Raw genomic sequence first — 13878 nt, 5'->3', positions numbered from 1 at the left:
GGTTGAACCTGCATCAAAGTCCTCTGTACTGATAAAACAAAGTTTAGAATTTCCTGAATATTAATACCGATCCTATTTCTACTATCATGTGTAGGTAACAGCCACTGGAAACAGGTTTTCTTTTGGAAGAAACAAAAAAAGTCCAGGAAAAATTTGCAAAAGTAAATCATCAGATAAAGGATCTGGTTGAACAAAAAAAGAAAAGCCCTTTGAAAATGGTTTTGTTCTTCATTCTATCAACTTTTATCAAAACCTGTTATTAAACTTTTATAAAAATTTTTTTAGAAAGCTTTTATATAAAAGTTTTTATAAAATATTATTTTTATTAAAAAACTTTTATAAAAATTAAACTTTTATAAAAACCTGTTGTTTGAGGGCGCCTGAGTGGCTCAGTGGGTTAAAGCCTCTGCCTTCGGCTCGGGTCATGATCCCAGGGTCTTGGGATTGAGCCCCACATCAGGCTCTCTGCTCAGCAGGGAACCTGCTTCTTTCTCTCTCTCTGCCTACTTGTGATCTCTGTCTCTGTCAAATAAATAAATAAAATCTTAAAAAAAAAAACCAAAAACCTGTTGTTTTTATCAAAACCTGACGTGAACAACAACAAAATCTGTAGAGACGTGTAGAGTCCACTTTCTAATACAGGAAAGAGAGACACTATAATATACAAAGAAACTTCATAGTATGTCAGAAGGTTTTAAGTGCTATGGACAAAAAAGAGCAACATAAGAGCTATAATGTGTGCTGGATTTGTAAGGAAAACCCTAACACTGAGGGGAAGGGGACTTAAAGCAAGACTAAGCCTTTACTAGGAGTAAGGTTCTAAAGTCAATAGATAAATCAAATCCATATGGCAAGAAACCAATGGTACCACTTACTAGCTTATCTCAAGCAAGTTGCTTAACTCCTATGTAACTCAATTTTCCCACCTATTTAGCAGTAAGAATAACATCTATAACTTAACGATACTGCAAAGGTCATAAAGAATAACAGCTTAAAAAAAATGTCTAACTGGCCCAAAATATCCACTTAACCCATCCTTCACATTCCTGAATAGGAGAACTAAAATATTAGCTAGGGTCTGAACTTAGTTATGTGCACCAAAACATCTCAAAATTAAATAACAATTTTTATCATTATCAGAGTGATATAAACTAAACAAAAAAAATTTTTTTTTCTTTGAGATGGAAAACATTTTCCCCCAACTGTTAATTTTTCAACAAGAGAAAAACACAAAACAAAAACACAACAGAACTCAACATTTTTTTAAGTGACTTATTTCAAGCAACTAATTATTCGTTCATTTGTTTAACCATCCCTTGGGACAATCTGTAATCTACTCCGATAAGAAATGTGTAGAAAACAGACCTAACTTTTTGTTGTTGTTCAATTATTAGGAGGATACTCAACGTTTGAGCTCACACAAGTATCCCTTGGGGAAATGCTCTGCGTGCCATTAGCACTATTCTTAATGAGGAAAAGCACAGAACTCCTTTAGTTCAATGCCAGAATTGTTTTATCTTCAAGTCAAAAGAACAACTATTTGGAGTAACACCAAAACAAGCATTTAACAATTACAAGCAGCAAGCTATTCATAAACATCATATTGTTAATGCTACTCTAATTATAAGTAACCTTATTTTACCAAATAAAATACCTGTCAGCAAAATTTTAAGTCCTAGATACCTCTTTATCTAACTGCTTTATTCCTTAACTTTAAGGAAAAAAAAACAACTTTATTGTTTAGGTTTAAAGAATCTCATTTTAAGGACTTAACTAGAGAAGAGTGAGATACAGGGAATCCTTAAATCTTTAAACCATGAATAAGCAATCTCCATAAAAACTTACAAAAAATAGATAAAAGCCTAAAATGGAACTGGTGCTTCCAATAATCCTCAATGATACACTGAAGAGGGAAAATCTGAAAACTGCTTCCATTTTATTAATGCCCTATCTAAACTCTCTCCAATAGTGCAATGTCTCCTTCCTAAGTGATATTCTATTGATTCAATGAAATGTGCCTTTGTCTTTTTTCTTCCTTTCTCCATTTTGTTCTAAAAGCCAAGGGCAACTTTCTAGGATTCTTTTTATGTCACTACCCATATGGTCCTCGGTCTTGTTTAAAGTCTTTCCTTATACTTTACTCACTGACAAAGAACATACAAAATAGATTACTGGGATAAACAAAGCAAATCTACACTGTCCCGCCAGAACTTTAAGTTATGAGGATTGGTAGGGCTTAACCTTGAACTAATACGGAATTGAGATGTTTAATCTAGACACATCATAAGACGAAGCACCGACACTGTGAGGAACAGATACCAGTTCTTCCGGAGGTACGGAAGTTTTTAGGGACGGACTGAAGTCAAGAGTGAAGACTACTGCAGCCACCTTTTACTCTACGTATTACACTGCTGTGAAGTTTTTCTAAGATAAGCTCATTGCATGGTGTGACAGAAAAACGATCAAGCTATGGAAGTTACTCAAACTCTTGCCTTTAGTTACCCAAGTTGATGGGATACTTAGAAGCCACAGAATGTGATTTGTTCACTTTGACGCAGTAAGACATTTAGACCATACTGCTCTTCAGATCAAGGACTGTCTAGAAACTGGGAGACCCAACTTGCCCCCACCACCAACTCCACCACCCAGTGGCCCTTTGGATTATACACGCATACACAGTCATACGTAGCAGGACCACTCTGGCTGAAGTGTACGTCTGCCACCAATCTGTCTCTAGTATGGTTCAAGCTACTTCCAGCTCACAGGGAGGAACAGCAGCAATGTCCCTGGGATTCCTCATGGCAGTGGAATACTCGCGTATCAAGAAATGATAACACCACTGCTCCTATTTACTGATTTTTCTTAAGTAATCTCTACTCCCAACATGGAGCTTGAACTCAGGAGCCTGAGATCAACAGTCACATGCTTTTCCGAAAGAGCCTACAGGAATCCCAATACCACCGCTCCTGATCTATATCCCTGAAAAGATCTATAACATACCTGCAGCCTAGACATGCCACTTTGGATTCCAAACAACCCTGAGAACTAACATGGGGAAATGGCTGGATGTTCAAGCTTACCTCCTTCCCAATCCATTTCCACTAGAAGAGGCAGATAAAAATTTCAGATCAGGGGCGCCTGGGTGGCTCAGTGGGTTAAAGCCTTTGCCTTCGGCTCAGGTCATCATCCCAGGGTCCTGGGATCAAGCCTCGCAAGTCAGCCTCCCTGCTCAGCTCAGCTGGAACCTGCTTCTCCCTCTCCCTCTGTCTGCAACTCCCTTTACTTGTGCACATGGTCTCGCTCTGTCAAATACATAAGTAAAATCTTAAAAAAAAAAAATCTGCCCTAACAAGTGGAAATGTCAGGCTACCCAAGAGAAACCTCAACAAAAGGATTCTGACAAAGAATATCATCAATACGAATAACATAGCTGTTTTCACTGAACATGGCATTTATTCTCACCACAAGACTGCCACAAAGAGATTTATTTTTAAGTTTTATTTATTTAACTAGTCTCCACACAAAACATGGGGCTTGAAATCACAACCCCAAGATCAAGAGTCACATGTTCTTCTAAGACAGCCAGGCACCCCTATATCATAAAAAGATTATTGATATGATCTCCCGATACAAAGAACCGGTCTGGGAAAAGGAATAAGAATTTGTCAATAGTGACTTTGTTTAAAAAAAAAAAAAGAAAAGAGCTATAATTTATATAAAGCATATAAATCTTACATGTGTAACTCAGTGAATTTTTAAGTATGTGTACACTCTGAATATCACCCAGCTAAAAATACAAAACACTTCTATTACTCCAGAAGGTTCCCTCATGCCTCTAATCAATAACCCCTGCCCCCAACCTCCACTCCCAAGTAACCACTACCCTGCCTTTTGGCTCCTTAGATTAATTTTGCCTCTTTTCAACTTCACTTAAATGGAATTATACAATAGATACTCCTTCGGGCCTGCTTATTTTGCCCAACTGAATGTATGTGAGATTCATATTTGCTGGTATGCATGTTTATAATTTTTTATTGCTATATAGCTATTATACTGTACAAATATACCGTAATTGATTTATCCTTCCTCCTGTTGATGGATATCTTGGGTCATTTTTCAGTTTTAGGATATTATCACTATAGCTGTTACCAGCTTTCTTGCACGTCTTTTGGTGACATTAGCTTCACTTTTATTGTGTACATACCCAGAAGGGATCATGCAGTAGACACATATTTTTAGTTAGATACTGCCAAAGCTTTTTAAGTGGTATTGTCAGTCTTTATAATCTAATCTTGCAGATGAGTAAATGGTATCTCATTTGGCTTTACTTTGCATGACTCTAGTAAATAACATTCAGCATTTTTTCATATGCTTTTTAGCCATACGAATATTCATTTTGAGGCCCACTGATGTTTTTTGCCCATTTTTTTTCTAAAGTAATCTCTACCCCCAACTGGAGTTTGAACTCATGACCCAGAGATTAAGAATCACAAGCTCTACCCACTGAGCCGGCCCGGCACCCCTATCCAACTTTTTAAAATTGCCTGTCTTCTTGGTGATCTGTAGGAATTCTTCATAAATTCTCTACGTGAGTCCTTTATCCAAGGTATACATGTGTCTTCTCTCAGACTTAGACTTGCCCTTTCACTTTAATGTCGTCTTCCGATAAATGACGTCTTAATTTTAATGAAATCCAATAGATCCATTTTTCCTTTACCAGTTAATGCTTGTGTCCTTTCAAAAAAAATCTTTTCTACTACAAGATCACAGATATATTCTCAGGTTTTCTTCAAAAGGCTTGTTTTAGCTTTCCCTTCACCCTTCTCAACAGCAGTTGCACCTTCTCTCCCAACCCTGCCAAACCTGTCATGTCCAAGGTTTTGCCACGTGACAGCACAAACTGAGTTCATTAAACCTTGTTTATTATGTGTCCTATTACTTAAAAAAAAAAAAAAATCTCTGATAGTAAATAATAAATGATGATGGGAATGGATCTCTTTTGGGAATTTACCAGAATGACTCTTCACACAACTGAGTTTTCACTTTAGTTTCTAATAACACGCTCCAGCCTTAACTTGCTTTTACTGATTAGTTAAAAGACATTTTAGGTTGTTGTTGAAGGTGGGCAAAAGTGGAATGTAAACCCTCCTACACTGCTGGTGGGAATGCAAGCTGGTGCAGCCACTCTGGAAAACAGTGTGGAGGTTCCTCAAAAAACTGAAAATAGAGCTACCCTATGACCCAGCAATTGCACTGCTGGGTATATATCCTAAAGATACAAACGTGGTGCTCCGAAGGGGCACGTGCACCCGAATGTTTACGGCAGCAATGTCCACAATAGCCAAACTATGCAAAGAACCTAGATGTCCATCAACAGATGAATGGATAAAGAAGATGTGGTATATATATATATGTACAATGGAATACTATGCAGCCATCAAAAGAAATGAAATCTTGCCATTTGCGGCGATATGGATGGAACTAGAGGGTATTATGCTTAGCAAAGTGAGTCAGTCGGAGAAAGACAACTATCATATAATCTCCCTGATATGAGGAAGTGTAGATGCAACATGGGGGTTTGGGGGGGTAGGCAAAGAAAAAATGAAAAAAGATGGGATCGGGAGGGAGACAAACCATAAAAGACTCAATCTCAAAAAACAGACTGAGGGTTGCTGGGGGGAGTGGGGACGGGATAGGGTGGTGGGGATATGGACGGTGGGAGGGTATGTGCTATGATGAGTGCTCGTGAAGTGTGTAAACCTGGCGAGTAACAGACTTGTACCCCTGGGGATAAAAACACATTATATGTTTATTTAAAAATTTAAAAATAAAAATTAAAAAAAAAAAGTGGGATGCAATCACAGCACGGCAACTATAGTTGATAACAATAATAACAGACCTTAAAAGTTCATCATAAAAATACAATTCTGTAACTATGTATAATGATGGATGTTAACTAGACTTCTTGTGGTGATCATTTCACAATATATACAATGTACACCTAGAACTAATGTAACTTTATAAGTAAGTCATACCTCAGCAAAAAATACACACACACACACACACACAATAACAGGTGACCCCAGAACACCACAGGTTTGAACTGCAATAATTCACGTATATGTCCATTTTTTTTCGATACAGTTTAGTACTATAAATGTATTTTCTCTTCCTTATAATTTTAGGAACATTTTCTTTTACTTTACTGTTAAGAATACAGTAAATACACTTAATATACAAAATACATGTTAACAGACTGTTTATATCATCAGTACCACTTCCAGTCAACAGGAGGTCACTGGCAGTTAAGTTTTGGAAGAGTCAAAAATTTTATGTACATTTTTGGCTGTGTGAGGAGTCGGCACCCCTAACCTTGACCCATTGTTCAGGGGTCACCTGTATATATAATTACTAAGCAACAACAAAAGACATCTGAATATTCTACAGGTTGACATTTCTGAAAAACAAGTTGAAATTATAAATGTTCACACTAAAACTGGACACACTGAGCAGATATCACATAAATTCATTTCTCATGATGAAACGTCCAGAGTTAATGGAATCAGCTATTTGATAGAAACGAGAACTTTCATATACTTCTATAAAATGAATCAACCTTTGACTTTGTATTTTTGAATTATCTGGTTTCTCTCATGTCAGTGAACTCACATTAAAAAAGGATGAAAAGAACCAAGCACTTTAAATATTTATGTGACTGATTTGTATATATATAAAGTGATTTGTATTTATATAAACCCAGTACTATCCTAAAATTCCAGTATGGAGTCACACCATGAGATGTTTGGTCCACTTGGCTAGGCGATACATTCTCTTTTATGAGCCTAATTAAACTGAATGTCAGAGTCACCAGTGAGACATACCCATACTGGGAAGTGAGATGTGCCCTGTCTAAATACACCCTACACGCTCCAGAATAAAGCTCATTCTGTTAGGTCTGTTTTTTCAATGACTTTATTAAAATCTATCTTCATTAAAATCTATTTCTATAGAATATGACTACTCTATATAACTGGAAAAATAAAACCAATTAATGTTTCTAGGTTATCTTTATATTACTATTCCGAAGTCCCAATTTTTAAAGCCTATCACCAAGTGTCAATTAAAATTCATGCAACTCACACATAAATCAGGTAACACATTTTTTTTTTTAATGTTACCACTGAAGTGAACCTACACTTACCTGTAGTAATGGCTCTGTGAAATTGATGCATGTCTTCTCCTGAGAGCTCCTGGGCTACTTGCAATATCTTTTGTCTAACACCATCCAATTTAATTTCTGATTCAGTCAGTATCTCTTCCATATCAGGAGCACTATAATCAAAATATTGGGAATTTTTAGAGTATCAGCCAGATGCTTTGTTGATGAAAAATTTGAAATAATCTGGGGCACCTAGGTGGCTCAGAGGGTTAGCCTCTGCCTTCGGCTCAGGTCATGATCTCAGGGTCCTGGGATCAGAGCCCCGCACTGCACTGCATGCATCACCATCACCGGGCTCTCTGCTCAGCAGGGAGAGTGCTCCCCCCCGACCCTGCCTGCCTCTCTGCCTCCTTGTGATCTCTGTCAAATAAATAAATAAAATCTTTGAAAAAAAAATGAAATAATCTAAGTATCAATGAACACAGGACTAAATAAATATTGTATCTGGATGCCTCTAACTTAAAACCACAATTCTATTTTACTAAAAATAGGTAAATTAAGGGGTGCCTGGCTGGCTTAGTTGGTAGAGCATACGACTCTTGATCTCAGGGTCATGAGTGTAAGCCCCCCACCGGGCACAGAGCTTTAAAAAAAAATTTTTTTAATATATATATACACACACATAAAATTTGTGTATGAAATATGAAATCTGCTGACGGTAGCTATCTTTTGGTATTGTGACTGACTTCTTTCATTCAGAATCTTTACTTTTAAACAATTTATTATTTTCCTAAAAATTACTACTTTCTAAGTTTACTATAATACCAATGCACATTTTTGGTGGAGAAATACTTACAAGATGACTTCACACAATAATAGGGTTTTTTCTAAAATATTAAGATCTCCTGTCACAGTTCTATTATTTCTTTAAACTGCTGAATATTGATGTCAGGTCTTTCAAAATTGCAATTTTTATTGAAAAAGTGTTCACAATTAGTCAAAACAGTGTTGCTTCTTTCCATAAAACAAGCTCAAGAATAACTTAAAATCTTTCAGTATGTAAGCTGAGAACTCATTAAAAAATAAGCAAAAACTAATTTTAGAATCAGGTGATAATACAAAGTTTACAGCCCCACATTCCAATAAATCTATGTATGGCAAATACACTTCCACTTAATAGAATAAAATAAATAAAACAATAAAAATTGAACCAGTAGTATGTTATCTTAAAAACTGTAAATGAAAAAAACTGTAAACGAGTGAATAGAATACTTCAGTAATATTTTTTTAAAGATTTTATTTATTCATTTGACAGAAAGAGTGCAAGCGCAAGAGAGCACAAGCAGGGGGAGCAGCAGCGGGACAGAAAGAAGCAGGCTCCCCGCTGAGCAAGGAGGCAGATGCGGGGCTCCATCCCAGAACCCTGGGATCATAACCCGAGCCGAAGGCAGATGCTTCACTGACTGAGCAACACAGGCGCCCCCAGTAATATTTTTAATAATAAAAAGACCATAAATCATATCTGGACTTACTTAAACACTTTATAAAATACATACTGTATTAAATCCTTCTAGAGGCATTTGTAATTTTTTCTTTTTTTTTTTTTTTATGTATTTATTTGACAGAGAGAGATCATAAGTAGGCAGAGAGGCAGGCAGAGAGAGTGAGAGGGAAGCAGGCTCCCTGCCGAGCAGAGAGCCCGATGTGGGACTCGATCCCAGGACCCTGAGATCATGACCTGAGCCGAAGGCAGCGGCTTAAACCACTGAGCCACCCAGGCGCCCAGAGGCATTTGTAATTTTTAACAAGAGTCTCTCTCGGGGAGTTACCGGGTGGGCACTTCCTAACCTCATGTAAAACAGAGAAGCAAAGAGAGCCAATTAAATGAAATAGGAAGGAAATAATGAGGCAAAGATGGAAGAGAGTGATACCTAGCTGTATTCATAAGATACTCCTGAATCTTTATAATTTGCCTCCTTCTTCTGCTTAGGGTAGTTTTAAGCTGGTTTCTTTTTCTTTCTTTCTTTCCTTTCATTCATTCATTCAAGAGAGAACACACATGCACGTGAACAGCAGAGGAGTGGTGGGCAGAGGGAGAGGAAAAGGATCTCAAGCCGACTCCACACTGAATGCAGAGGCCAACGAAGGGCATGATCTCTTGACCCTGAGAGCATAACCTAAGCCGAAACCAAGAGTTGGATACTTAACCAACTGAGCCACACAGGCGCCTCATAAGCTGGTTTCTTTTATTTGCAACCAAGGAATCCAGGATATATACAGAGACTACCTAGAAAAATAAAATGAAATATTCTTACAGAAAGAAATTTCAAAGAAAAGATGCCTCAGAGCTGAAGGAAAAGGAAGTTCCAAAAACAATTAAGCAGTCAATGGGATCATATGCTACAAAAATGCAGAATAAGAGTATGTACTAGATTCAGCAATATGAGGGTAACAGGGCAATTACAATAGTTGTGACGCAGAAAAGCAGACTGCAATGATTTGAACACTGAATGGGAAGATAAAGCAGATAATACTAAAATTTTCCATGTATCATCCAAACAAAGCTTTAATGTAACAGGTTCTAATAAACCATTAGAAATTTAATATTTTCACAAACAACATCTACATCACTGAGGGATCTTAACACAAAATCCCTACCTACTCTGAAAATAAGAACTTTCCCTTCCTATATTGATTAAAATATTTCTTAAAATCTACTTGCTAGTGGGATGCCTACGTGGCTCAGTCCATTGTGCGTCTGACTCTTGATTTTCGCTCAGGTCATCATCTCAGGGTTGTGGGATTAAACCCCACATTAGCTCCATGATGTGCATGAAGCCTGCTTAAGATTCTCTCTCCCTCTCCCTTTCCCCCCTCCCCCTCAGCTCACACTGGCTCACTCTCTTAAGAAAAAAAAAAAAAAATCCACTTGCTGCTAACATCTTCTGATCCCAGGGTTCATAGAATAAATCACAGAATATTCTAACAGCTAGTTACTGTCTACTGAGGTATAAAGAATTACAATACATATCAAACTGTATACAACTATAACAAATTTTAAAGATATTTACTCACCTTGTAATCCTATGGAGGAGAAAAATTGTCCTTTTACTTTCAACAGTTATATCCCGACTAAGTTTCACAAGTCTCTCATATTTGTCATGTCTTGCATCAAGTTCCTGCTGAAATGCTAACACATTATTACAACCATAAGAATGCATGTTCTATGCTTCAGGCCTGTAAAACACCATTATGCACAATAAAGCAACTATTATTTACTCTGTAAAAATGAGGAGCATACCATCTCATTCATTTTTAAAGTACTGGAAATCAGAGACTACTAGTAACCAAAATACTATTTCTTTAAACACAAGTATGCTTTAAGTGGGTTTTACTACTCACAGCCTCACAGTAAGTTGTACATATTGTAAAAAAACAAACAAAAAAAACCTCATCTAGTAAACATGAGATCGTTATCACAGAATTATCACAGGACACTTACAAAAATTACTTCCAACTACCTAAGTTACATAACTTTTTTTTAAAATCACCCTACCACATGCAATATTATCTCCCCCGAAGAAAATTTGGATTTTTTTTGAATTAAAAGTTTATAACTGTTAAGGACATCAACTTTCTGAATTTCCAAGCCCCAGTCACTGAAATACCCATAAACCACTTAACTCTTAATCACCACTTTATTTCAGAAGCATTGCCATGCCAAAGACCTAGCAAACTGCCTATCCTGTAGGGAGCACAGAGACATATTTTGCATATATTAGAAAAACCCCAGAACTTGAATAAACTATTAATCAAATTAACAGGTTGACAAGGACCAAATATATCTGCTCTTTTATTATTGAGATAATAATTAAGCTGATATTTTTCCTAATATAATCAAGATAATCAAAAGCTTTCATTATTTATTGGAAATACTAATGATCACTGTGAATTAGGTACTATGAACACAGAGTGAAATAAGAAAATTCCTATCTTCAAGGAGCTTAGTCCAGTAAAAAACAGAGATGTAAACAACAACAAAAAAAAACATAATAAGTATATGTAAAGGTGCAGGAAAGCACGAACCATATTTTTCTTGTTCACTCCTAACACAGGCTAGAAGAGTAGATGCTCAATAAATATTTCATAACTAAACAAATGAATGAATAATGAATAAATGCAACATCTACCCATAAATTTGCTTGAGAAAAAAAATCAAAAAGGCTTCCAAGGAAGATCACTTGAGCTAGGTCGTGAAAACCACAGTTCACCAGATGAACAATGGGGGAGGCAAATTAGAAGGAATTTCAAGCTTAAAGAACTACATGTGAAAAGCCAAACAGAAACATAACAAAAGCAATGTATGCCTGGAAACAAGCAGCTCTGTATAGGATATCAAAGTGTAAACATGGGGAACACGCGACCCACTGAAGTTTTTCCACTATGTGTGGCGTTTTTATCAATGCAATCTCTACTCAATCACAAGTTGTCTTATACCTCCGAGTATCCCTGTAGATGCTGTGATGGTTTTAAAATATGCCCCGGAATTATTTGAGACTCCCTTCAAAAGGTGGAACCTAATTCCCGTCCGTTTAAACACGAAGCAGTTTTTAAACTGCCTCATTTCTCACAAACAGAATGTAGCAAAAATGACTGCATCATCATCAGGACATAAGGAGATTGTGGTTTCCTCCTCACTCTGACTGGGGAAGCCAGATGCTATAACGTTAGGACACCTGAGCAGCACCGGGGGGGGGGGGGGGGGGGGGGGGGGGGGGGGGGGGCTCGGCTCCCTGTGAAGACTGAGCACCGGCTGCGGGCAGAAGGCCTAACTTGTCAATTGCCTCGGATCCTCCAGCTCCGATCGAGCCTTCAGATAAGTGGGACTTAAAGTCTACAGCTCAGGCCCTCTCGGGTTCCCGAATCACAGAGACCATAAGGTACAGGAGGGTGGATCCAGGATGGCAGGAAGGAGAATTTTATGCTCATCTGCTCTGAAAGGAGGAGCAACTTGACCCAGTCAAAAGGACTGCGACTAATACATATGCATGCGCACACACGTTATATACGTATGGCATCCGCGTACCATGTAGATGGTTTACTGACAGATGAGTCCCCACTCTGCGCAAAGTGTTACCGTCAAAACAAAAACGTACTCCCTGTCTTCAAAAGTCTCGTGGAGGAACTAAACCAACACATGCTTAACAGTGAACTAATTAAATATGTGTGTGTATTTATACCCCTGACTTACATACAGCGGATCCGTATTTGTACATCGGGTTTCTGATGTGAATTAACTAACGTTTACCAGTAGAACTGTAATGGGGGGGGGGGGGTCAACACTTGAGTGATTTCGACTTTAATGGCAGACCCAGCACCACAGCAAACCTCCAGGAAAAGTAAACAAAGCCACACAGGCACCTCTTCCCTTCTGACGGCTGTTTCTGTGTGTGCACGACACGTCTGAACCATCCTGCTTCCCCCGCTCCGAGCTCTTCCCCTCGCTAACTTCCATCACAGGGAACTTACATTTGAAGGCCAACATCACGGGTGAAGAGGAGTTAACATCCTTCCCTTCTCTCCTCTGGTTATGTGGGAAATTGTCATGCTTCCTTTTCCTGAACCCTCCTGAGCCTTACGTAGAGAAGGAGAAAGAAGTTGGAGAGGGCTCTTCCACCACCGAGAGCGGACACGCGTCCAGGTCGGCGAGCCCCTTCCTTCCGAACCAGCGCCCGCGGGGCCCTCGCCTCCGAGGCTTTCTCGGCGGACGGCGGAACATCAGCCCGGCCTTTCTTCCCCCAAACCTGAGGCTCCACTCACGCGGGCCTCCACCAGTGGCTTCCCTGGTCAGGCACAAGGTGGAGCAATTACTGAACTAAGATTAAAAAAACACAACTCGAGGATAAAAAAAAAAAAAAAAGGCGAGGTGTAAAGAGGCCCATGCGGCCGGGAAATCACCGGGGCCGCCCCCCACCCCCGCCCGCCACCCCGAGCGTGCAAAGGGAGCGGGCATCCCTCAAGGGTGAAGAGCGGTGGAAAATCCGACAGAAAGGATGGAGGTTCCCCCCTTGGAATAAATAACGCCCCGCGCCGCTGGGGACACCACCTTCTTTGCCGCTCATGTCGTCAAGGCCTCGGAGCCAGAGGGGAACGTAACGGGCTACCCGGAGAGCCCGCCGAGAAACCCTTCGCCACCGGCCGACGTCGACGCCCTGGCCGGAAGCGCGCGCCCACAACCACTCACGCCTCTCCCTCCGCCCTCGCACACTTCCGGCCTGCGCCCCGGCCCCGCCGCCCCTGGCTCCGCCCCGCTCGCGGCCCGAGGACCTCGCGCCCGCGCGCCGTGGTCATGCCTGCCCTCTGCTGTGCCTGAAGACAAGAGCGACTCTACACGCTTCACTGTACGGTCTGTTAATAAAACAGATGATGGAGGGGCGCCTGGGTGGCTCAGTGGGTTAGGCCGCTGCCTTCGGCTCGGGTCATGATCTCAGGGTCCTGGGATCGAGTCCCGCATCGGGCTCTCTGCTCAGCAGCGAGCCTGCTTCCCTCTCTCTCTCTCTCTGCCTGCCTGTCTACTTGTGATCTCTCTCTGTCAAATAAATAAATAAAATCTTTAAAAAAAAAAAAAAAAAAAAAAACAGATGATGGAGGCGAGGACTGTGTGAAGGTAGAAAAACGGCGGAAGATGTACGTGTGTGTGGTTTTTTTTTCTCTCAAGG

At 39.5% G+C, this 13878-nt stretch overlaps 1 protein-coding gene across 2 annotated transcripts in view; it reads right to left on the bottom strand.

The window, feature by feature from the left end:
• The window catches only part of TSNAX (translin associated factor X), a 35821-nt gene extending 22412 nt beyond the window's left edge, over positions 1-13409 (bottom strand). The window contains exons 1-4 of one of the 2 annotated variants that reach the window (XM_046027495.1): positions 13266-13409; positions 12689-12793; positions 10235-10349; positions 7202-7332 (exon numbers count right to left, since the gene is read on the bottom strand). In XM_046027495.1, the coding sequence (XP_045883451.1) occupies positions 7202-7332; positions 10235-10349; positions 12689-12793; positions 13266-13281 (367 nt within the window). In that variant the 5' untranslated portion in view covers positions 13282-13409. Of the gene's footprint in view, positions 1-7201; positions 7333-10234; positions 10397-12688; positions 12794-13265 lie in introns of both variants that reach the window. The other variant, XM_046027496.1, reaches the window with a different exon arrangement.
• Between the last annotated feature and the right edge of the window lie 469 nt (positions 13410-13878).

This window comes from Meles meles, chromosome 13, assembly GCF_922984935.1.
Source record: "Meles meles chromosome 13, mMelMel3.1 paternal haplotype, whole genome shotgun sequence".
In the NCBI taxonomy this organism is placed as follows: Eukaryota; Metazoa; Chordata; class Mammalia; order Carnivora; family Mustelidae; genus Meles; species Meles meles.
This window is presented reverse-complemented; position numbering and strand designations above follow the sequence as displayed.